This window comes from Astyanax mexicanus, chromosome 9, assembly GCF_023375975.1.
Source record: "Astyanax mexicanus isolate ESR-SI-001 chromosome 9, AstMex3_surface, whole genome shotgun sequence".
Taxonomy (NCBI): domain Eukaryota; kingdom Metazoa; phylum Chordata; class Actinopteri; order Characiformes; family Acestrorhamphidae; genus Astyanax; species Astyanax mexicanus.
The window spans coordinates 3,508,775-3,532,234 of NC_064416.1; the positions used below are offsets into that span (position 1 = coordinate 3,508,775).

The following is a 23,460-nucleotide window of genomic DNA, read 5'->3' on the forward strand; positions in this document are numbered from 1 at the left end:
CTGTAATTAATACTTTCAGAAGTCTTAAGGAGACGTACAGGATCTGGTGCTGGAGATAAATTAGTTTTAAGGTAAATCAGGTGAGCTGCTGATGCACCTGAGAAGTTTTACACATACATACACACACATTCACACACATACACACAACTATACTAAAGATCATACCTGTCCATTACGATGGTTTTTACTTTAAGCCTGTATATATGGAGATATTTGGAGTGCATTATTATTATTAGTATCATAGTGTTCTGGATCATTGACTTCTGTTACAAATCTGATAAAATTCTTGTATATATATATATATATATATATATATATATATATATATATATATATATATATATATATATATATATATATATATATATATTTGTTTTTTTTTATAAACCTCAGTCAGGGGTGTGTCATTAAATTGTATGCAATAATAAATAAAATGTAATTTTCAATTTCTTGCAGTAGAATACCTCAATAATATTTGATAATCGTCATATCGTCTACTGTGTGTATTTGAATGTTTGTTCACACATAACAGCGACTCCCAAACTATAATTATTTAAAATTTTGTTGTATTTAAAAGGGTATATAAATGATTTATATAAATGTCCGTGATATTTAAATGGTTTAAAATGACAATAATAATTGTTTATCGCAATAATTTTTGAGATGATATACCGTCCACAAAAAATACTATCGTGACAGACCTAGCCAAGAGTATCGATATCGCGAAAACACCATGAAATATCCTGACATTATTTTAGGCCCATACCCATACCCTTTAATTCACAGCTATTGAGATTCTGGCTAAAGGATTAAAGTGAAACTTAACATGAAGCACAGTGACAAAAGGTCCTGATGTGTCCTGGGAGCGTCTGGAGCCAACCTCTATACAAGTGAATGGAGTCATGCGAATTGCCCAAAGGTCAAAACATGGAAACAAATGTGGTGGATGAGGGGCAGGAGCCATAATAATAATAGTAATAATAATAATAAAGCACTGTTGCGGACGGTGTTGTTATGCGCACCAAACCCCCCCGCCCCCAATACCTCCGCCCGTCCTCCTCACCATTCAATCACTGTGTGTTTACACACTCGCTCAGGCCTGAATGAGCCACCCTCCACCCTCCTCCTCCTCCTCCACCCTCCTCCTCCTCTTCACTCCATGGGAATCAGATCTCACACTCTCACACAGTGAAGTGACGGCCCTCCCCCTCCCCCACGCCGCCTGAGGCTCTGCTGTATTCGAGTGTGGGAATTTAGTGAGTGTGTTAGTTACAGTGTGAGTGTGTGTGTGTGTGTGTTTACAGGTTGATAAAGAGAGTGTGTGTGTGTGTGTGTGTGCTCTTTCATAACCTTATCAGGAGGCTGAGATATGAGTGTATTGAAGCAGAACTGTGGCAGCTAATGATCTGCACCACTCAAACCCGTTCAGCCCGGCCCAGAACTACCACCCAAACCAGTCCAGCGTATAAACCAGAACCTCCCACAAACCCCTGCGTAACAGTGCTTCCCTTAAAACACAAGAAAATGTATATACAACATATTACCTGGCAACATTTCTCTGTTCACAATCCATTCTGTGAATTACATTTTTAATAGTTTCATAGTAACTGCATTACAGAAATGCAGAATAACTTACTGTTATATACTGAAAAAAAGCCATAGGCAATAACGACTAATTCATAGTGGATACTGGATTTCATACAGCGCTCACGAATCATTCATATTAGATTATACTGACTAATTTGTAATGGACAGAATAATTCATAGTGCATACTGAATTTATATAGTGCTCGCGAATAAATCATATTAGATACTGACTATTTTGTAATGAACAGTGAATAATTCATAGTGGATACTGAATTTATATAGTGCTCATGAATAATTTACACTAGATACTGACTCATTTGTAATGAACAGTGAATAATTCATAGTGGATACTGAATTTATATCATGCTCATGAATAATTCATATTAGAAACTGACTCATTTGTTGTTCATCCTGAATAATCCACAGTAAACACAGAATAATTCATAGTGCATACTGAATTTATACAGTGCTCACAAACAATTCATATTAGATACTGACTCAATTGTAACGGACAGTGAATAATTCATAGTGGATACTGAATTTATATCGTGCTCATGAATAATTCATACAAGGTACTGACTCATTTGTAATGGACAATAAATAATTCATAGTGGATACTGGATTGTATATAGTGCTCCCAAATAATTCATGCTAGATACTGACTCATTTGTAATGGACAGAATAATTAGTAGTGCATATTGAATTTATATAGGGCTCAAGAATAATTCATATTAGATTATACTGACTAATTTGTAATGGACAGTAAATAATTCATAGTGGATACTGAATTTATACAGTGCTCACAAACAATTCATATTAGAAACTGACTAATTTGTAATGGACAGTAAATAATTCATAGTGGATACTGAATTTATATAGTGCTCACAAATAATTCATACTAGATACTGACTAATTGGTAGTTAATCCTGAATAATTCATAGTGGATTCTAAATAATTTACATTAGATAGTGATTCATTCATACAAGGTATTAAATAAAAACATTTACATACTGGCAAATTCAGAATGGACTATTGGGTAATTCACAGTAGATACAAAATAATTCATTGTTAGCAACAAGTCTTCACATCTCAAAATCATAAAATTGAGTCTTCAGTTTGAAGGATTTATGAATTTCCGGTGAACACAAGCTAAAACTGAGGGAATAAATCAGGAAAAAGCAGATAAACCAGCAGCTTTACTCCACGTCAACACAAACAGAGACAGAGCGAATAAAAGAACAGAAAACAGAGAGAGAGAAAGAGAGAGAAAGAGAGAGAGAGAGAGATAAGACGCTATCAGGCTAAGACGCTAAGGGAGAGCACTATCTGCCCTTTGTCTTTTTCACACTCGTGTGAAACACGATGAAGCCGCCGCTGCAGCAGCTCTTATCAGACTAACAGCGCCGGGATCACCCGCACGCCCGGGTCAGCCCCGCGGCACTGTGGGAAGGAAACTTCCGGAGGAGGAGGAGTGTGCAGAGTGAGCAGAGTGCGCTGCTTTTGAAGCTTTAGTAAATATTTACCTGCTGTCTATTTAACACGCCGGCTCTGTTTAAAGCACCGGTCTGATAACCCGCGACTCCGGGTCACAGAGACACACACCGGTACTGTACTGAAGAGCAGGGGTGGGACGATACATCAATATCACGATATATAATATCGTAATTGCAATTGCAAATACATAACTGCAATTATAAGGAATCATGTAGTAGATTAAAAGTGTTAAAGAAACCAAAATACTGCGGGTTTCTGAGGCCGGTAACTTTGATGAACTTCTTCTGTGCAAACGAGGTAACTCTAGCTCTTCCTTATCCCTTCCTAGGGAGGTCCTGATGAGTGCCAGTTTCATCACTATAACGTTTCTGTTGGTCTTTTTACTGTGACTGCACTTGAGGATACTTTACAAAGAAAGAAACTCACTGAAAGAGAAGAGGTGGAGGTATCTCTCTGTATCCCAATAAGGCTAGTTTTCGATTTCCTATTTTTTCTTCACAAAAAAAATCAGCTTTTCTTAATTAAAAAAAATGTAATTTATTTTTTTTTTTTACAAAAAAATCTTTTTTTTTCACCAGCAAAAAACAAACTTTTTTTTTATTTTTCACAAAAAAAACGATTTCCGTTTTTTCAGAAAAAAAATATGATTTTAATTTTTTACACACACAAAAAATTGACTTAATTTTTTTTTCATAAAAATATCAGGTTTACAATTTCTACACAAAAATAAACTTCTAATATCTTCTATAAAAAAATCTGATTTTCAATTTTTTACAAAAAAAAAAAATCACAAAAAAAAAATCAAATTTTCATTTTTTCATTAAAAAACAAAATCAGATATTAATTTTGTCATAATAAAAATAGATTTTAATTTTCTTTTCCCGCACAAAAATTCAGGTTTTAATTTTTGCTGATTATTCCAGGTGACTCTCCCTCATGAAGACACTGAGATTAAAATACCAGAGAGTCTGTAGATCTGTCCTCAAAGATTAATGTGATAAACTGATTCTATAAAACAGATTCTGATTTGTTTAATACTTTTTATTTAGAGAAAAATTCAGCATTTGTTCCTGTAGAGCTTTAATATCGTTTTCAATATTAAATTTACAATAAAATGAAGTCATTGAATAAGAGAAGGTGTGTCTGATTTTTGACTGGTACTGTATATATATGTTTATCTCTCCGTTTCCCAATAAGGAAGCCTAGTGCTCAGCTGTGTGTGTGTGTGTGTGTGTGTGTGTGACTCAGAGCACACAGCAGAGCACTGGAAAAGATGAGAGCTGTGTAAGAGAGTGACATCATCCGGCACCAGCCAACAAGGTGCCAACTCCTGCACTGAAGTGTGCAGATATCCCAGAAACCCCTGCACACCGCCGGACTGATAACAGGGGGGGGGGGGGGGTGCTACAGACACAGGATAGCGGTGGAGGTTTGTGTTAGGATGGTGCTGCTGGAGGGTGATATGTAAAGGTTATGTATGTGTGTATGTATTTATCACACTGTAAGTCGCACTTAAAATCCTTTAATTTTCCCAAAAATAATCAGTGCGTCTTACAATCTGGTGCTCCTTAAATATAAATTCTACCAGTCGGGTATTGAGGAGCAGTAAATTCACTCTGCTAAAGTACAGAGTTATAAAGGTAACTTTTCAGTAAAGTTTCTCCAGCACTAAGGCTGGATGCAGCAGCATTAGCATTAGCCGCTAACCACGCTAAGCACTAGATCTTTTACCATTCGGAGGTGAGTACTATTAGACTGTAGCCTGCTGCTAACCCTGGCTAGAACTGCTGGAGCACCATTAGCATTAGCTGCTAACTGTGCTAGGCACTAGCCCTTTTTCCGTTCAGAGGTGAGTAAATCAGACTGTAGTTTGAGTGTTTACTGTGTGAAAAGAAGCTACGTAGGACGAGCTGCTAGCTGATAGCGCCCTGGCTTACCGGAAAACACTTAGGGTTCCTCAGTGTAGCGCTATCGGGTGGCATTAGCTGCTAACCACAGATAATCTGGAAATCTGATCTTAATAAATCTGTAAATAAACGGAAGCGCTTTACTCACCCAAATAAATGGTTTTCAAGAGAGAAATCTGTGTAGATTAATATCCAGCGCTCGTTTGACTTTAAAATTGTGATTCTTAAACATTTTAGCTTGGCCGAAATAGAAGGCAAACATGGCGACACCCCTGTTCTTTACTAGTGCTGCACAATGCGCCTTATAATCCGGTGTGCATTAACCAGAAAACAGGTTTTACTCTGTAATTGTCAACAACATATTACTTTAAACACTAAAATACTGTTTAATTAGGTGATGTGCAGCAGAAATTAAATATGAATGAAAAAAAAAAGACTTTAAATATTGTTATATAATATTTTTACCAGCTCTAATAGTGTGTGATTACGTACACCATAGGTAGGTTTTTTTTACTGTTCATATTGATATCAAAAGTAGTTTTGTAAAAGCTTGTTTTTCTTTGGAAAGAAAGATATAAAAAATACATTTAGGCTATTTTTTGAGTGCAAAATAGAAAAAGTTCAGTATTGGATTTTTTGGGGTAATTTGTTCAGTTCAGTTATTAGATTTATATCATAGACTGAACAAGCAACAAGTGACTTTTAGTGCAGGAGACTCCGCCCACATATCCCACAGCATTCTTAAGCCTTCACTGGATGTGCCAAAAGTCATGGGACACAATGCAAAAAAGTTCCCGTCCAGATTTCTCGCCCTCTTAAAAGTATAAAAGCACTAATTTAAATGTTATAAAGTTAAATTTAGACGTAGTGTAGCCCCCCGGCACTACCCTGGAACCCCCCCCGCAGGCGCGTCTGCAGAGCTGCTCAGTAACTCTACACCGCGCCGTGGTGGATCTGGACGTTCTGTGCAGCTCCAGTCTGCAGGTTTGGAGGCGGGATCTGAACTCTTTTACAGACAGACTGTGAAAAACAACACGAAGGCTCCAGTCTGGAACAGCAGGCCCCGCCCACTCCCACAAGTCTCCGCCCCCTTCGCCAACTCTCAGGAGCTTTGGGCTCGTCGGCCTTCTGCCTTTTTTTTCTTCTGTTCCTCCCCCCCTCTCTCTCCCTCTTTTTTCCTTCTTTCGCTCCCATCCCCCTCTTTCTCTCTCTGTGTGTGTCCGTCCGTCCTCAGCCAGCCCCCCCACTACTCTCTCTCTCTCTCTCTCTCTCTCTCTCTCTCTCTCTCTCTCTCTCTCTCTCTCTCTCTCTCTCTCTCTCTCTCTCTCCCTCTCCCTCTCCCTCTCCCTCTCCCTCTCTTCTCTCTCTCTCTCCCTCTCTTCTCTCTCTCTCTAAAGGTCTGGAACAGATTAGGTGCAGGGCTGCAGTATAAAGAGGTCTGGCTCAGGATCAACTCCGTCTGCAGCAGAAAAGACTTCGCCTGCTCTGGGCCTCAAACAGGGGAGGGAGGGAGAGAGAGAGAGAGAGAGAGAGGGTAGTAGAGAAAGAGTGGTAAGGAGAAAAGAGAGACAGTAGTATAGAGAGACAAAGTAGTAGAGAAAGAGAGTGGTAAGGAGAAAAAGAAAGCGAGAGAGAGAGAGAGTAGTAGAGAAAGAAAGAAAGTGAGAGTGGTAGAAAGAATAGTAGTGAGAGAGAGGTAAGAAGAGAGAGAGAAAGAGAGGTAGAGAGAGAGAAAAAGTAGAGAGAGAGACAGTAGAGAGGGTGAGACCTTAGTAGAGAGAAAAAGTAGTAGAGAAAGAGAGAAACGGAGGAGAAAGAAAGTGAGGGGTTGGTAGAAAGAATAGTAGAGAGCGAGACAAAGTAGTAGAGAAAGAGAGAGTGGTAAGGAGAGAGAGGTATACAGAAAGTAGTAAAGAGACAAATTAGTAGAGAAAGTGTGGTAAGGAGAGAGTAAAAAAAGAAGCAGAGAGAGTAGTAGAGAGAGACAGACAGTAGTAAAGAGTGGTAGAGACTAGAAGAGAAAGAGAGAGTAGAGAAAGAGAATACCAAGAAAAGAAAGACAGCAGTATAGAAAGACAGTAGTAGAGAAAAAGAGAGGAACAAGGAGAGAGAAAGAAAGAATGGTAAGGAAAAAGGGAGAAAGAGAGAGAGAGAGAGAGAGTGGTAGAGAGAATAGCAGAGAGAGATAGACATTAGTAGAGAGAAGGAGAGAGTGGTAAGAAGAGAGAGAAAAAGAGTGGTAGAGAGTAGAAGAGAGAAAAAGAGTAGTAGTAGAGAAGGAGAGAGTGGTAAGGAGAAAGAAGAAGAGAGAGAGACAAAGTAGTGATGAACAAGAGTGGTAAGGAGAGAAAGAGAGAATGGTAGAGAGAAAGTAGAAGGGCGAGAAAGACTGTTATTATTATTATACTTGATTATTATAATCACTATAATAATTATTATTACTATTGTTATTATTATTGTTGTTTTTACTATTGTTATCCATGTTATCAATATTATTGTGATTTTCTTTTTTTTATTAATTGATAATTAATTGATGTTTATATTAACATTTTCATCGTTGTTTCACTATAGGTTCGGTTTTGACATTTGTGTGCTTTGGCAACATAGTTTTTTTTAAAACAGTCATGCTAATAAAGCCAATTTGAATTGAATGGAGTAGTAGAGAAAGAGAGAGTAGTAGAGAAAGAGAGAGTAGTAGAGAAAGAGAGAGTAGTAGAGAAGGAGAGAGTAGTAGAGAAAGAGAGAGTAGTAGAGAGAGGGAGAGTAGTAGAGAGAGGGAGAGTAGTAGAGAAAGAGAGAGTAGTAGAGAGAGGGAGAGTAGTAGAGAGAGGGAGAGTAGTAGAGAAAGAGAGAGTAGTAGAGAGAGGGAGAGTAGTAGAGAAAGAGAGAGTAGTAGAGAGAGGGAGAGTAGTAGAGAAAGAGAGAGTAGTAGAGAAAGAGAGAGTAGTAGAGAAAGAGAGAGTAGTAGAGAGAGGGAGAGTAGTAGAGAAAGAGAGAGTAGTAGAGAGAGGGAGAGTAGTAGAGAAAGAGAGAGTAGTAGAGAGAGGGAGAGTAGTAGAGAAAGAGAGAGTAGTAGAGAAAGAGAGAGTAGTAGAGAAAGAGAGAGTAGTAGAGAAAGAGAGTAGTAGAGAAAGAGAGAGTAGTAGAGAGAGGGAGAGTAGTAGAGAAAGAGAGAGTAGTAGAGAAAGAGAGAGTAGTAGAGAAAGAGAGAGTAGTAGAGAGAGGGAGAGTAGTAGAGAAAGAGAGAGTAGTAGAGAGAGGGAGAGTAGTAGAGAAAGAGAGAGTAGTAGAGAGAGGGAGAGTAGTAGAGAAAGAGAGAGTAGTAGAGAAAGAGAGAGTAGTAGAGAAAGAGAGAGTAGTAGAGAAAGAGAGTAGTAGAGAAAGAGAGAGTAGTAGAGAGAGGGAGAGTAGTAGAGAAAGAGAGAGTAGTGGAGAGAGGGAGAGTAGTAGAGAAAGAGAGTAGTAGAGAAAGAGAGAGTAGTAGAGAGAGGGAGAGTAGTAGAGAAAGAGAGAGTAGTAGAGAGAGGGAGAGTAGTAGAGAAAGAGAGAGTAGTAGAGAAAGAGAGAGTAGTAGAGAAAGAGAGAGTAGTAGAGAGAGGGAGAGTAGTAGAGAAAGAGAGAGTAGTAGAGAGAGGGAGAGTAGTAGAGAAAGAGAGAGTAGTAGAGAGAGGGAGAGTAGTAGAGAAAGAGAGAGTAGTAGAGAAAGAGAGAGTAGTAGAGAAAGAGAGAGTAGTAGAGAAAGAGAGTAGTAGAGAAAGAGAGAGTAGTAGAGAGAGGGAGAGTAGTAGAGAGAGGGAGAGTAGTAGAGAGAGGGAGAGTAGTAGAGAAAGAGAGAGTAGTAGAGAAAGAGAGAGTAGTAGAGAGAGGGAGAGTAGTAGAGAGAGGGAGAGTAGTAGAGAAAGAGAGAGTAGTAGAGAAGGAGAGAGTAGTAGAGAAAGAGAGAGTAGTAGAGAGAGGGAGAGTAGTAGAGAGAGGGAGAGTAGTAGAGAAAGAGAGAGTAGTAGAGAGAGGGAGAGTAGTAGAGAGAGGGAGAGTAGTAGAGAAAGAGAGAGTAGTAGAGAGAGGGAGAGTAGTAGAGAAAGAGAGAGTAGTAGAGAGAGGGAGAGTAGTAGAGAGAGGGAGAGTAGTAGAGAGAGGGAGAGTAGTAGAGAAAGAGAGAGTAGTAGAGAGAGGGAGAGTAGTAGAGAAAGAGAGAGTAGTAGAGAGAGGGAGAGTAGTAGAGAAAGAGAGAGTAGTAGAGAGAGGGAGAGTAGTAGAGAAAGAGAGAGTAGTAGAGAGAGGGAGAGTAGTAGAGAAAGAGAGAGTAGTAGAGAGAGGGAGAGTAGTAGAGAGAGGGAGAGTAGTAGAGAAAGAGAGAGTAGTAGAGAGAGGGAGAGTAGTAGAGAAAGAGAGAGTAGTAGAGAAAGAGAGAGTAGTAGAGAGAGGGAGAGTAGTAGAGAGAGGGAGAGTAGTAGAGAAAGAGAGAGTAGTAGAGAGAGGGAGAGTAGTAGAGAAAGAGAGAGTAGTAGAGAGAGGGAGAGTAGTAGAGAAAGAGAGAGTAGTAGAGAGAGGGAGAGTAGTAGAGAGAGGGAGAGTAGTAGAGAGAGGGAGAGTAGTAGAGAGAGGGAGAGTAGTAGAGAAAGAGAGAGTAGTAGAGAGAGGGAGAGTAGTAGAGAAAGAGAGAGTAGTAGAGAGAGGGAGAGTAGTAGAGAGAGGGAGAGTAGTAGAGAAAGAGAGAGTAGTAGAGAAAGAGAGAGTAGTAGAGAGAGGGAGAGTAGTAGAGAGAGGGAGAGTAGTAGAGAAAGAGAGAGTAGTAGAGAGAGGGAGAGTAGTAGAGAGAGGGAGAGTAGTAGAGAAAGAGAGAGTAGTAGAGAAAGAGAGAGTAGTAGAGAGAGGGAGAGTAGTAGAGAAAGAGAGAGTAGTAGAGAAAGAGAGAGTAGTAGAGAAGGAGAGAGTAGTAGAGAAAGAGAGAGTAGTAGAGAGAGGGAGAGTAGTAGAGAGAGGGAGAGTAGTAGAGAAAGAGAGAGTAGTAGAGAAGGAGAGAGTAGTAGAGAAAGAGAGAGTAGTAGAGAGAGGGAGAGTAGTAGAGAGAGGGAGAGTAGTAGAGAAAGAGAGAGTAGTAGAGAGAGGGAGAGTAGTAGAGAAAGAGAGAGTAGTAGAGAGAGGGAGAGTAGTAGAGAGAGGGAGAGTAGTAGAGAAAGAGAGAGTAGTAGAGAAAGAGAGAGTAGTAGAGAGAGGGAGAGTAGTAGAGAGAGGGAGAGTAGTAGAGAAAGAGAGAGTAGTAGAGAGAGGGAGAGTAGTAGAGAGAGGGAGAGTAGTAGAGAAAGAGAGAGTAGTAGAGAAAGAGAGAGTAGTAGAGAAAGAGAGAGTAGTAGAGAGAGGGAGAGCAAGTGCGCGAGAGAGACAGTGGTAGAAATTGATCCAATAGTCTAAAAATGGAAGAGGACTGTGAGGGTTCAGCTGATCAGGACAGAGAGCGGTTCCTGTGGTCTAAACTGTGTTTCCAGCTTCTTTCATCACTCATATTTCAGTTGAGTCTAAACGGAAACGTCTGAAACGTCTGATCTGAGTGAAAGGTAGAGAATGTGCTCCACAGGTTAAACCAGTGTATCATAACCTTTCTACTTCCTGTCTGTGGTCTCAGGAACTCCTCCATTACAGCAAATAAACCTCCTGTACTGCAGCAGAGCTCCACCAATCACACGCAACGCCCTCACTCATCCTGCTGCTCACGCTCAACCACGGGTTAACCAGATACCACAACCCTCCATCACTCCATCCCTCTCTCTCTCTCTCCTTTCTTTCTGTCTCTGCTCTCACAACTCTTTCTCCCTTTCCCAGAGAACAAACGCAAGAGAGAGAATAAGTAAGAGCGAATAAGTGAGAAAGTAAGAGAGAATGTGAGAGAATAAATGAGTGAAAGAGATGGTAAAAGAAAAAGACCAAGCGAGAGACAGACAGTGTGAGAGATAGAGAGAGACAGGGAGAGAGACTGAAAGAAAATGAGACAGAAAAAGCGCACAAGAGAGAAAGAGAAAGAGTGAGAGAATAAGCAAGAGAGAGAGAGAACAAATGAGTGAGAAGAGAGTGAAAGCAAATAAGTAAAAAAAGAATAAGCAAGAGTGTAAGAGAGAATGCGAAAAAGAATAAGTGCGAGAGTAAAACAAATGACTGAGTGACTTTTTAACAAGAATAAGGGAGAGAGTGAGAGAGAAAGGAAGATAAAGCGAGAATTAGAGACAGAATGAGAAAGAGCAAGCGAGAGTTAGAAAGAATGAGAGAGTGAGAAAGAGAGAACAAGAGAGAGACAAAGATCAAGCGAGAGTTAGACAGAATGAGAGAGTGAGAAAGAGGGAGCAAGAGAGAGAGAAAGATCAAGCGAGAGTTAGAGACAGAATGAGAGAGTGAGAAAGAGAGAGCAAGAGAGAGAGAAAGATCAAGCGAGAGTTAGACAGAATGAGAGAGTGAGAAAGAGAGAGCAAGAGAGAGAGAAAGATCAAGCGAGAGTTAGACAGAATGAGAGAGTGAGAAAGAGAGAGCAAGAGAGAGAGAGCAAGATCAAGCGAGAGTTAGACACAATGAGAGAGTGAGAAAGAGGGAGCAAGAGAGAGAGAAAGATCAAGCGAGAGTTAGAGACAGAAAGAGAGTGAGAAAGAGCAAGCGAGAGTAAGAAAGAGTGAGAGCAAAAAAAGTGAGAATAAATGAGAGACTAAGAGAGAATGCGTAAGAGAGAATAAGTGAGTGTAAGTGAATAAGAAAACGTGAATATAAGGGAGAGAAATAGAGAAAGAATGCGAGACAGAATAAGTGAGAAAAAAGAGAGCAAGAGAGTAAAAAGAAAGGTTGAGTGAGAAATTCAGCAAGACAGAGAATAAGAGAGTGAGAGAGAGTGAAAGATGAAGCAAGAGTTAGAGACAGAATGAGAAAGTGAAAGAGAGCGAGAGAGAAAGATCAAACAAGATTTAGAGACAGAAGGAGAGTGTGAGAGAGCGAGAGAGAGTAAGAGAGTGAGAGCAAATAAGTGAGAAAGAACAAATGAGTGTAAGAGAGAATGCGAGAGAAAACAAGTGAAAGCATATAGGAGAGAAAGAGCAAATAAAAGAGGGAGAGAAAGAGAAAGAAAAGTGAGACAGAGAAGTGAGAGAGCAAGAGAGAGAAAGAGAAAAACTGAGTGAGGGAATAAGTCAGAGAGCAAGAGTGAGACAAATATCAAGCAAGAGTTAGAGACAGAATATGAGAGAGAGAGAGAGAGAGAGGGAGGGAGAGAGAGTTAGCGAGAATTAGAGACAGAATGTGAGAGTAAACGTGAGAGAATAAGAGAGAGTGAGAAAGAGAGAAAGATTGTGAAAGCGAGAGAGAGAAAAAGAGTAAGAGTGAGAGAGAGTGGGAACAAGAGAGAGTTGAGCGATAGAGAGAGTGAGAGCAAATAATTGAAAAAGAATAAATGAGAGTATGAGTGAATGTGAGAGAGAATAAGTGAGTGTAAGCAGATGAGAGAGAGAGAATAAGAGGGCGAGAAAGAGAGAGAGAGGATGAAGGGAGGGCGGGTTAAGCGTGAGTAACTCGACGTGACATCAGCAGAACCTTCATCTCTTTTTGAGTCTTACTGATGGAGGGATTAGGAAAGGGGGCGGGACCGTTCTCAGAGAGACCACCAGCGCTCATTCCCCCCCCCCCCCCCCCCCATATCAACAGACCCCCACCTGAAACTACCTCTAAACTTATACCTACTAATAACATCACATCTATACATCCATTCTGATTTATGAGGTAGAGTCACCTGGAATGGCTTTTAGTCAGAAAGTATCCTCAAGTGCAGTTACCAAAAAGACAATCAAAAATATTATGATGGTGGAACTGGCACTCATCAGGACCACCTGAGCAAAGGAAGAGCGAGAGTTCCCTCTGTTAATACTGTTAACTTGCAATTTCTATAACAGAGTATTTTTTTGTTTTTTAACACTTTTAAGTTCCTACATGATTCCTTATGTTTTCCTTCATAATCTGATAGACTTCAATATTCATTTATTATGTAGGAAAAATATTAAATAAATATAAAAATATTAAATAAGTGTGACAGCTAGTCTGTGTATCCAGCCTTTGGGGAAAAGATTGAGTGTTATGAATGGAAAAACACAAAGTCATATCTGCAGGGTGCAAAAACAGTGACAGTGAGTGTGTGTGTGTGTGTGTGTGTGTATCACATAGCTGAGTCCTGAGTTAGGATTGAGTTTGGCTAACCTCAATATGAGTCATGGGAAGTGGGAATCATTTCACAGAACTGCCTCTCACACACTCTCGCACACTCTCGCACACTCTCGCACACTCTCGCACACCATGATATAATAAAATATCATTCCGGAAATACTATAATGATATCACAATACTAAAAATAAACAATGTTAAAGTAATTTTAAGGACAATTTAAACCCTAAACTAAAACACTGATAATATAATGGCCGGAATATTATTATTCATTCTAAAATTGCAATATTGAGGTTATGTGCACTTATTGTATGTAAATTTCAAAATGTAATGATAGTGACAGATCTACTATATACTCTTATTTACCACCTTCAGACAACCTGTAACTGTTTTAATTGAGTTTTTCTTTCACTTTTTATTTATTTGATTCATTTTGTCTTTTGATTTATCTAATTTTCTGTTTTACCTTTTTATTTCATTTATCCTTTTATTTATTCTATCTTCATTTTTACCTTTTTATTTCTGTCACTTTTCTTGATGTTCTTTCTATCTTGATGTTATTTTAGCTACTTATTTTGTAGTTCTTCATTTGTGTTTATATTTTATTATTCTAATTATTTATTTCTTTATTTTATACCTTTACATTTTAGCCCGTCCACTTATGCTTATTTTGTTTGCTTATTTATTTTTTATGAATGTATTTTATATTTTATGTTTATGACGTTCCTTATTTTAGTTCACCTGATTAAATACTTTCAAACTTTATTTTGTAAATGCTGGACTGCATTGAAAATGAGGGTTACCCTCAATGTATTACAGTGAAAATAAAGGTTGACTGATTTACTGGTTTTTAAATAAATATGTTACAAACAGTTATTTGAAATGTTTCAATGATTATAATATAGCTTTATATATATATATATATATATATATATATATATATATATATATATATATATATATATATATATATATATATATATATATATATATATATAAATAACACAGTGGACCAACACGCTCAGCTTTTATGGAGATGCGGATTTCATTTTCCAGCAGAACTTGACACACTGCCCACCCTGCCAAAAATTATAATTGCTCTTTTTTAATATTCAAATTTTCTGAGACACTGATTTTTTTGGGGTTTTAATTGGCTGTAAGCCATAATCATCATCAACAATAAAAGAAATAAAGGATTAAAATAGATCACTGTGTGTTTAAATACATATGTATAATATATTATATATATATATATACATATAAAATATAGCAGCTGTGATTGGTCCGCTAGGCCACCCACATGTTCTACGGGTAGCTGCATAGGGCGCTCGCACAGTCTATGCCTTACACAACGCGTTAACTCTACGCAGAGCTATAAACCAGCCTTAAATATCTTATCCGCACATCTTCTTATCACCAGAGCTGCAAGATATTTGTAAAACACTGATTTTTCAAATGTTAAAAGGAGTATTTTCCTCACCGAAGCGTGGGTCCAGCCTCGGGTCCAGCCAGGACGTGGTTTTGTTCTTGTGGTTGATGTAGTAGATCTCTCCCTCTGAGGTAATGGCCTGTTCCCAACCATCAGGAAGAGGACCTGAGAGGAAACGGAGAGGACACAGTATGATCTTTGAGCTATGATTTACTCATTTTAAAATGTAGTTGATCCCAGAAGGAAGTGTGGGACTTTAATTCTATTATTTAGAAGGAAGATAAACAATACCAGGAACAAACGATGATTATAAAAATCTAGACTTTCGAACTCTTGGTCATATTTATTGTGCTACACATACAGAAGAGTGTGTGTGTGTATATAGTGTGTAAAGTGTGTGTAGCCTCCCAGACATTTCAGCATGTTGTAGAGAGTTGTAGAGGTTCTTAATGTTCCACACAGGTCCTGCAGATTGTACAGAAGGGGTGATTGAATGGGAAAGGTTGATGTTGAATGTCAAATTTTTAATACAGCTGGACATGATTTAGCATCTTTATGCGTCTTCAAGGCTCAAGATCTTAAGATTGCAGCAGCAGTGTGTGGACGAGCATTGTCCTGTTGGAATAGTGTAGAATAGTGCATCTACTGGAGTGTGTGTTCAGAAAAGGTAGGGTCACTGGTCGCAGAATCTTAACATTAATGTAAAATTGGGTTCTTAAGGAGCCTGGAATAAATTAATGACATATCCGTACGGATGAAGGAACATCATCTTCAGCTAAACGCGTTTTCGCATCCGGCCTATCAAGAGCTGAGTCAGCGCCAAGCTCTCAAAACTCGAGAAAAACAGCAAAACAACAGTAATTGGCCCTTTAATCAGCCAGGTAAATGGCTTTTTAAAAGGTAAATAAGAGCTTTTTTCTGGGATTAAAAGCATGAATTCAGCTGTAACTGGAAATATCCACACAAAACTGTATATCTACGCAAAACTCGCGCTTCTCAGGAAACAGCAGCCTGTCACTCACACAGACACAGAGACAGTGCTGTGTATCTACTTCTTGTGTCAAGAAGCAAAACTTTGCAACATGTGACTATTGCACATGCCTCAACAGTGAGTGACTCCTTAAAGCAGTGGAGAAACAGGCCGGTTCTTACAAGTTTTGCAGGTTCGCACTTTGTTGGGGGGGAAAAGGGAATCTTTCTCTCAGACACAGGTCGCTAGGAACCTGGGTGCAAACCACGTGGCCTCCGTTGTTCGGTCCTGCCGCTTTGCATTTTGTAACATCAGAGAGAATTGACTGTTTCCAACACGACAGACCATCCAACTCCCGATACAAGTAGTGGTCATCTCACGTCTCAACTAGTGCCATACCAACATTCCTCCCAATTACTGCAGCAGGGCTGCAACTAATGACTATTTTAGTAGTCAACTAATCTGACAATCATTTGTTTAATTAGTTGATTAGTCACGATTATCTGTTGTCGATTCCTCCACTGGAACTTCCTACTGGTGAAGACAGAAACATGTTGGCCTCTAAACTACTTTAGTACTACACTTTGATGAGTTTCTTTGATTTTAACAAATTGAAAACCTCTGGAATATAATCAAGAGGAAGATGGATGATCACAAACCATCAAACCACCAAACTGAACTGCTTGAATTTTTTGCAACAGGAGTAAAGCAGCATAAAGTTATCCAAAAGCAGTGTGTAAGACTGGTGGAGGAGAACATGATGCCGAGATGCATGAAAAAAAAAACTGGGATTAAAAACCATTAGGGTTATTCCTCTTAAAACTTTATGAATATGAACTTTCTTTGCATTATTTGAGGTCTGAAAGCTCTGCATCTTTTTTTTTTTTTGTTATTTCAGCCATTTCTCATTTTCTGTAAATAAATGCTCTAAATGACAATATTTTATTTGGAATTTGGGAGAAATGTTGTCTGTAGTTTATAGAATAAAACAACAATGTTCATTTTACTCAAACATAAACCTATAAATAGTAAAATCAGAGAAACTGATTCAGAAACTGAAGTGCTCTCTCTTTTTTTTTTTTTTTTCTCTCCCCCCCCAAAACTGTATATATAGTTGTAATGTAAATTCACACACACCCCCATGGTGGCACAAACCACCTTCTACTACCAGATCAGGAGAATCTCTCACTATCTTTAATAAACTCCTGAAGACAGAGCTCTTCAAAGAGCACTTACTCTCCTAACACCTCTAACACACTAACTACTTCTAACCTCATTTCCTTCTTCCCCTCCTTCACTTCTCTATCCCATTATTTCCATTTGACCTCCTTTAGGCCCTGTCTCAAGATGTTTTTTACCTTTAACTTCTAGATCCTCTATTGCTCTATAATGTAAATCATTATTTGTAAGTTGTTTTGAATAAAAGCGTCTGCTAAATGTAATGTAATGTAACTTTAACGAATTAATGTAAATACTAAGAAGCCAGCGCTCTTCCTAACACCAGTAGAAGTTTTTTTTGGGGGGGGGTTGGTTTTAGGCAGGGTGTGGGCAGGGTGTGGAGGAGGTGCTGTGGAGATGTTGGGCAGGACCGGTCATGTTTTACGTCTGCAGTAGATCCTGCAGGCGGCTCCCCCTCGTCAGATAAGCATCAGCTTTGTGAGGATCGCTCCTGCAGACACTCCCTCAACCCAGCTTCTATTCACACGCAGCCGCCGCCATCGGCTCTGAGGGGCGGGGTTTGATTGATGACGTGTTTGAGTGCTGGGAGATGCGCAGACTGCGTATAGATAGTTTACAAATATTGATTTTTAATATTAGCATTGATTAATAATAGTGCTGGGCAGTATACCAGTTCAATAAACTCACTAAAACTCTGGATACTCTGGAAGTAACTATAGTCATTTTAAATATATTAATACTGTAGCTTGAAGGATACTTTTAATACACACTGAATTTAATGTGTAAAACTGTGAGTGGGTAATATTATAGATTTATTTAACCTCTTGTGGGATGAATTTTATTTTATTTGGTGGAAAAAAACAAGCACTGCTTAAAAAAAGGAGTCTGACTGGAGGCAAAGAATGAAAACACTAAAAGGCACACCAGATAAGAAGGTGCAGCATCATTACATGTCTATTTAGTGACTAATGTTAATGCTGCTCCAGCAGTGCTAGCCGGGGTTGGCAGCAGGATACAGTCAGATATACTGCCCTCTGAACGGCAAAATAGCTAGCGCTTATTGCAGTTAGCAGCTAATGCTAATGCTGCTCCAGCAGTGCTAGCCGGGGTTGGCAGCAGGCTACAGGCCGATAATAGCGCTAGCGCTTAGCAGCTAATGCTAATATCGCTACAGTCTCTGAGCTTGAGAACTAAACTGAAACTCCTGTTACACAAAATTTGCTGCTGATCCTAAAATCTGGGTTAATCTGCATAAGAAAGGTGTGTGTGTGTGTGTTTGTGTGTGTGTGTGTGTGTGTGCTAGTTTCTGACCTGAGGCTGGGTTTAGCAGGTTTTGCTGTTGAACAGGCACAGGGCTGCCCGGGGGAGGCTGGTTCATCTGCAGCATGGCCTTCCTGGGGTCCTGCCAGGTGGTGGACTGGTCAATGTGGCTGTAGAGAGAAAGAAGCAGACGTAAGAGAAGAACAACAACACAAACACTATACATGAAATAAGCTAGATAAAGATAAAGCTAAACCAGGAGAGATAAACCTAAGGCAAAACCGGTAGAGCTAAAGCTAAACCTGGAGAGTTCAAGCTAAACCTGTTGAGTTCAAGCTAAACCTGGAGAGTTAAAGCTAAACCTGGAGAGTTAAAGCTAAACCTGGAGAGTTAAAGCTAAACCTGGAGAGTTAAAGCTAAACCTGGAGAGTTATAACTAAACATGGAGATACAAAGCTTAAGCTAAACCAGGAGAGCTAAAGTTGAACCTAGAGAGATAAACCTAAAACTAAACCAGGAGAGCTAAAGCTAAACCTAGAGGGATAAGGCTGAAGTTAAACCTGGAGAGCTAGAGCTAAAGCTAAACCAAGAGAGCCAAAGATAAACCTGGAGAGTTAAAGCTAATCCTTGAGAGACAAAGCTAAACATGGAGAGCTAAAGCTAAACCTGGAGAGAAAAACCTAACGCTAAACCAGAAGAGATAAAGCTAAACCTAGAGACAACAAAGCTGATCGTGGAAAGTTAATGTTAAACCTGGAGAGCTAAATCTAAAGCTGTAGAGCTAAAGCTGGAGAGCTAAAGCTAAAGCTAAACCTGGAGAGCTAAAGCTAAACCTGGAAAGCTAAAGCTAAACCTGGAGAGCTAAAGCTAAACCTGGAGAGCTAAAGCTGGAGAGCTAAATCTAAAGCTAAACCTGGAGAGCTAAAGCTAAAGCTAAACCTGGAGAGCTAAAGCTAAACCTGGAGAGCTAAAGCTAAAGCTAAACCTGGAGAGCTAAAGCTAAAGCTAAACCTGGAGAGCTAAAGTCAAACCTGAACCTGGAATTCTGAAGCTAATCGATTTAAGCTTTAAATATCATGATACAATATTATGCAGCCTGATGTGACACAGTTCTATATCCATTTTATCCACTTCAAACTGAACGTTTAGAGCCTGCTGAGAACTGAAGAGATTTTATTAATGAGGAGATTGGCCACTGGATGAAGTATGAAATATGAATTATGGGTTTTTGTGACACAAGCATCAGTTCAAGGATAAACCCCGCCCTTCAACACCAAGAGCATCAGCATGCTAGTGTAGATGGAGATAGATACTTCATTGCTCCCAGAATTAAACTCTACACATCCAGTAGCAGATATACACAGTACACTGAAGTTACAAAAGAAGGATGAGATAGAAACACAGATAAGATACAGATAAAGATACAATAATATATAAAGTATAAATGTATTAAGTAGAGTCCTTTAGTGTCCACGTAAAGAGGGTAGTACAGCTAAACACAGTAGAAACGTGAGGATGACTGATGTCAGACATAAAGACAATGCAAGTATGAGGTATATAATAATTTAGCAGTGCAAATGTGCAAATAGATAAACAGTGGACAACAAAAGACTAGTAAAAGCTAGTAGTGTAGATTGGGGTAAAATACTATAAATATATATGTCATCTAGGAGGGAGTCTTTGCAGAGTTTTTAGTTTGTAGATCTGGAGATGTGGAGATCTGCGCAAGTGCAGCAGCCAAAGGAAATCAAGTTTTGTGTGCATTATGGAGTCAAACTATTCATTAGATTTGTTGAAAATGTTCTATATGTTATTAAAATGTTATTCAGGCCTTTAAGTATTAAGAGTATTTTCCAGCAGGACTTGGCACACTGCCCAAAGAACTAATAGTTTTTTTTCTGTAACACCTGGATGCAGGTTTGTGGTCGTTCTGGGCTCTGGTTAATAATTGCAGTTTTAAAAAAGTATTTTAAAGGTGACACGTATCAGAAAAAAACGTTTTAAACTTCTTTTCTTCCATATTTTTCAATGACAAAACCCCTCGAGTGTGCAGCGAGAGGCCGGCGCTGCGAGCGGAGGCAAGTGTGGGGACCGGGCTGAATAGGGTCCGGCCTTTCGGGGGTCGTAGCTCTGTCTGAGGCTTTGTCCGGCAGGTGAAAGCGTTTGGAAAAGTGGCGCCAGATCCTTCAATAGGCTGCGACACTTCAGTGTGTCGAGCGGCAGCGGGAGAAAGAGCCGGCTGGGAGGAGCCCGAGGCGTGACCCCGCCTGAATGGCCCAGTCCCGGCCTGCCAGCCAGGCCTTTCCCTCTATTAGCCTTCCATCTTAATCAAACTACAAGTCCCAACAAAGCAATAATTACAAATGCTTCCCCGCCGCACCGCCTGGAGCTCTCAGTAACGGAGGAGGAGAAGAAGAAAAGAGAAAGAGAAAGTGTGGATTGTGGAGAAAAGTCTCTCACTTTATTATTCTGTCTTTAATCACTGTAATTACAGGTTGCGTAAATTCAGATTTACTCAGAAAGAGCCAAATTAAACAGACCGAATTAATTAAATGAAATTATTGTGGTTTATTGTTACATATTATAAGTACAATATTAGTATTAGTATGTAATTGCAAGTCTGGGATATGAGTGTGGACGTTAGTTGTTATATATTTTATAAATTTTGTGTTTTTATCATTATTGTGAGTTTTTGCAAAAAATATGGTCAGTAAAACAGCTCAGAACTGCATTACCTGTCTGCAGCAACTCTGTGCTCACGGTACATAACTTGGTTTAGTCAACGGTAGGATTAGAGTGTGGAGTTGAGTAGAGTTGATCGTAGGGTAGGATTAGAGTTCTGGGTTGAGTAGGTAGGGTAGAGTTTATTTGAGGGTTGGGTTGGGTTAATGGTTGGGTTGAGTTGATGGTAGGGAAGGATTAGAGGGTTGGGTTGAGTTGTGAGTTGAGTTGATAGTAGAGTAGCATTAGAGGGTTGGGTTGAGTTGTTGGGTTGAGTGGAGGGTAGGGTAGAGTTGATTTGAGGGTTGGGTTGAGTTGATAGTAGGGTAGGATTAGAAGGTTTGGTTGAGTTGTGGGTTGAGTTGATAGGGTAGGATTAGAGGGTTTGGTTGTTGAGTTGAGTGGAGGGTAGGGTAGAGTTGAGTTGAGTTGATAGGGTAGGATTAGAGTGTTGGGTTGAGTGGAGGGTGGGGTAGAGTTTATTTGAGGGTTGGGTTGGGTTAATGGTTGGGTTAAGTGGATGGTAGGGTAGGACTAGAGGGTTGGGTTGAGTTGTGGGTTGAGTTGATAGGGTAGGATTAGAGGGTTTGGAGTTGTTGGGTTGATAGTAGGGTAAGATTATAGGGGTTAAGTTGATGGTGGGGTAGAATTGATTTGAGGAATGGGTTGAGTAGAGGGTAGGGTAGAGTTGATTTGAGGATTGGGTTGGGTTAATGGTTGGGTTGAGTTAATTGTAGGGTAGGATTATAGGGGTTGGGTTGAGTTGATTGTAGGGTTGGATTATAGGGGTTGGGTTGAGTTGATGGTGGGGTAGAATTGATCTGAGGAATGGGTTGAGTTGAAGGTAGGGTAAAGTTACAATAATACACTAAAACTAGCTATATTACCATAGTTTAATGTGTAGTTTCAATGTGTGCTTCATGGCCATTTTTTTCACAACAAGCATAAAAAATTGCTAGAAGTTCATCTTGGTAGCTAGTTATATACTAAACTATATATACTAATAAACAAGGGTTAGGGGCACAAGTTAGAGATGGGATCGGGCCGTAGTTTTAGCTGGGGATGCACCAGTTTGCTAAATCTCTGTTACGTATGTGGAAGTTTACAACATGCTTAAAGTCACCCTGTAAACCCCCAAGAAACCAGCGTCCCTACCCTCTCCCCACCCCCCTGCCTGTGCTCTGTGTTTAACCACTGAATAAACACATGTTAGTAAGTGTGTGCGTGTTCTTTGTGTTGCTCTGGAGCGAGTGATCCTGCAGTCTGCAGCTCGTGAGCAGATCACATGTAATCTGGGGTAAAGTTGACTCTGCAGCTCCACCGCTCTTCACTCCAACTCCACAAACACTCCTCCTATTTTTAGTCTCTGCAGACAAAACGGAGTGGAGCTGCTGGAGCCAGAGATCAGCAGCTAGCTGCACTCGGCCAGTGTCTTTATAGTCAAGTCTGTAGACCAAACTGACTTTAGACTTGATAATAAAACACAGTGGATCAACACCAGCAGATGACAGACATGTCTCTCCTCCAAACCATCACTGATCATCAGTAAATTTTACATTTCATTTAAAGTAAATCAAGGGATCAGAGTCTGGAGGAAGAGTGGAGAGACACACAGTCCAAACTGCTTGAGGTCTAGTGTGAAGTTTCCACCAATCAGTGATGGTTTGGAGAGACATGTCTGTCATCTGCTGGTGTTGATCCACTGTGTTTTATTATCAAGTCTAAAGTCAGTGCAGTTTTGTTTTCCCACAAAATCTTACAGCACTTCATGCTTCCCTCTGCTACTGACAACTTTTATGGAGATGTGGATTTCATTTTCCAGCAGGACTTGGCACACTGCCCAGTGTGTAAGACTGGTGGAGGAGAACATGATGCCAAGATGCATGAAATCGGTGATTAAAAAGCAGGGTTATTCCACCAAATATAGATTTCTGAACTCTTAAAACTTCATGAATATAAAGTTCTAAAGGTCTGAAAGCTCTTCTTTCGTTATTTCTGCAAATAAATGCTCTAAATGACAATATTTTTATTTGGAATTTGGGAGAAACTAAAGTGCTCTCTTCAGTTTTTTCAGAGCTGTATTTGCAATCTGTAGTTTTGTAACTTTTTTGTAAATTTTAAGTTATTATTTAGTTTGTAACTAACTTTTTTGTGACGCTAGCCTACGTTTGAACTTTCGTCCAGCTGGTGCAACCGGGGGGCAAAGGAAAGAGAGAGAAAAACAGAGAGAGAGACAAACTGACAGTACAAAAGAGAAAGAGTCAAAAAGAAAGAAGCAAAAAGGAGGAGCGAGAGAGAGAAAAAGAAAAAGAGAGAAAAGAGAGACTGACTCAGCACTTCTCCCCCTTCACTAAGCCACCCATTTTCCAGCCCCCTCTTGTTTATGCTTTACTGATCAAAGGACCTGCCACACACACACACACACACACACACACACACACACACACACACACACACACACACACACACACACACACACACACAAACACACACACACACACACACACACACAAACACACACACACACACACACACACACACACACACACACACAACTGGGGGGGCCTCTCGGAGAGGGTCATTTTGGAGGGAGGGGTGGGTGAAAGGGGCGGAGCTGAGGGATGTGAGGGCGGGGCTAAGGGTATGGGGGGATGACCACCAGGGAAAAAAAGGACACAGAAGAGGAAAAAAGAAAAGAGGAAAACAAGGAGCGCGGAAGCAATCCCTCA

The 23,460-nt window shown here is 39.8% G+C and overlaps 1 protein-coding gene across 1 annotated transcript in view; it reads right to left on the reverse strand.

The window, feature by feature from the left end:
* yap1 (Yes1 associated transcriptional regulator) overlaps positions 1–23,460 on the reverse strand; it is a 62,629-nt gene that overhangs the window by 13,684 nt on the left and 25,485 nt on the right. Inside the window, exons 3-4 of the mRNA XM_022664924.2 lie at positions 18,062–18,180; positions 14,653–14,766 (exon numbers count right to left, since the gene is read on the reverse strand). Of these exons, the coding sequence (XP_022520645.2) occupies positions 14,653–14,766; positions 18,062–18,180 (233 nt within the window). The remainder of the gene's footprint in view (positions 1–14,652; positions 14,767–18,061; positions 18,181–23,460) is intronic.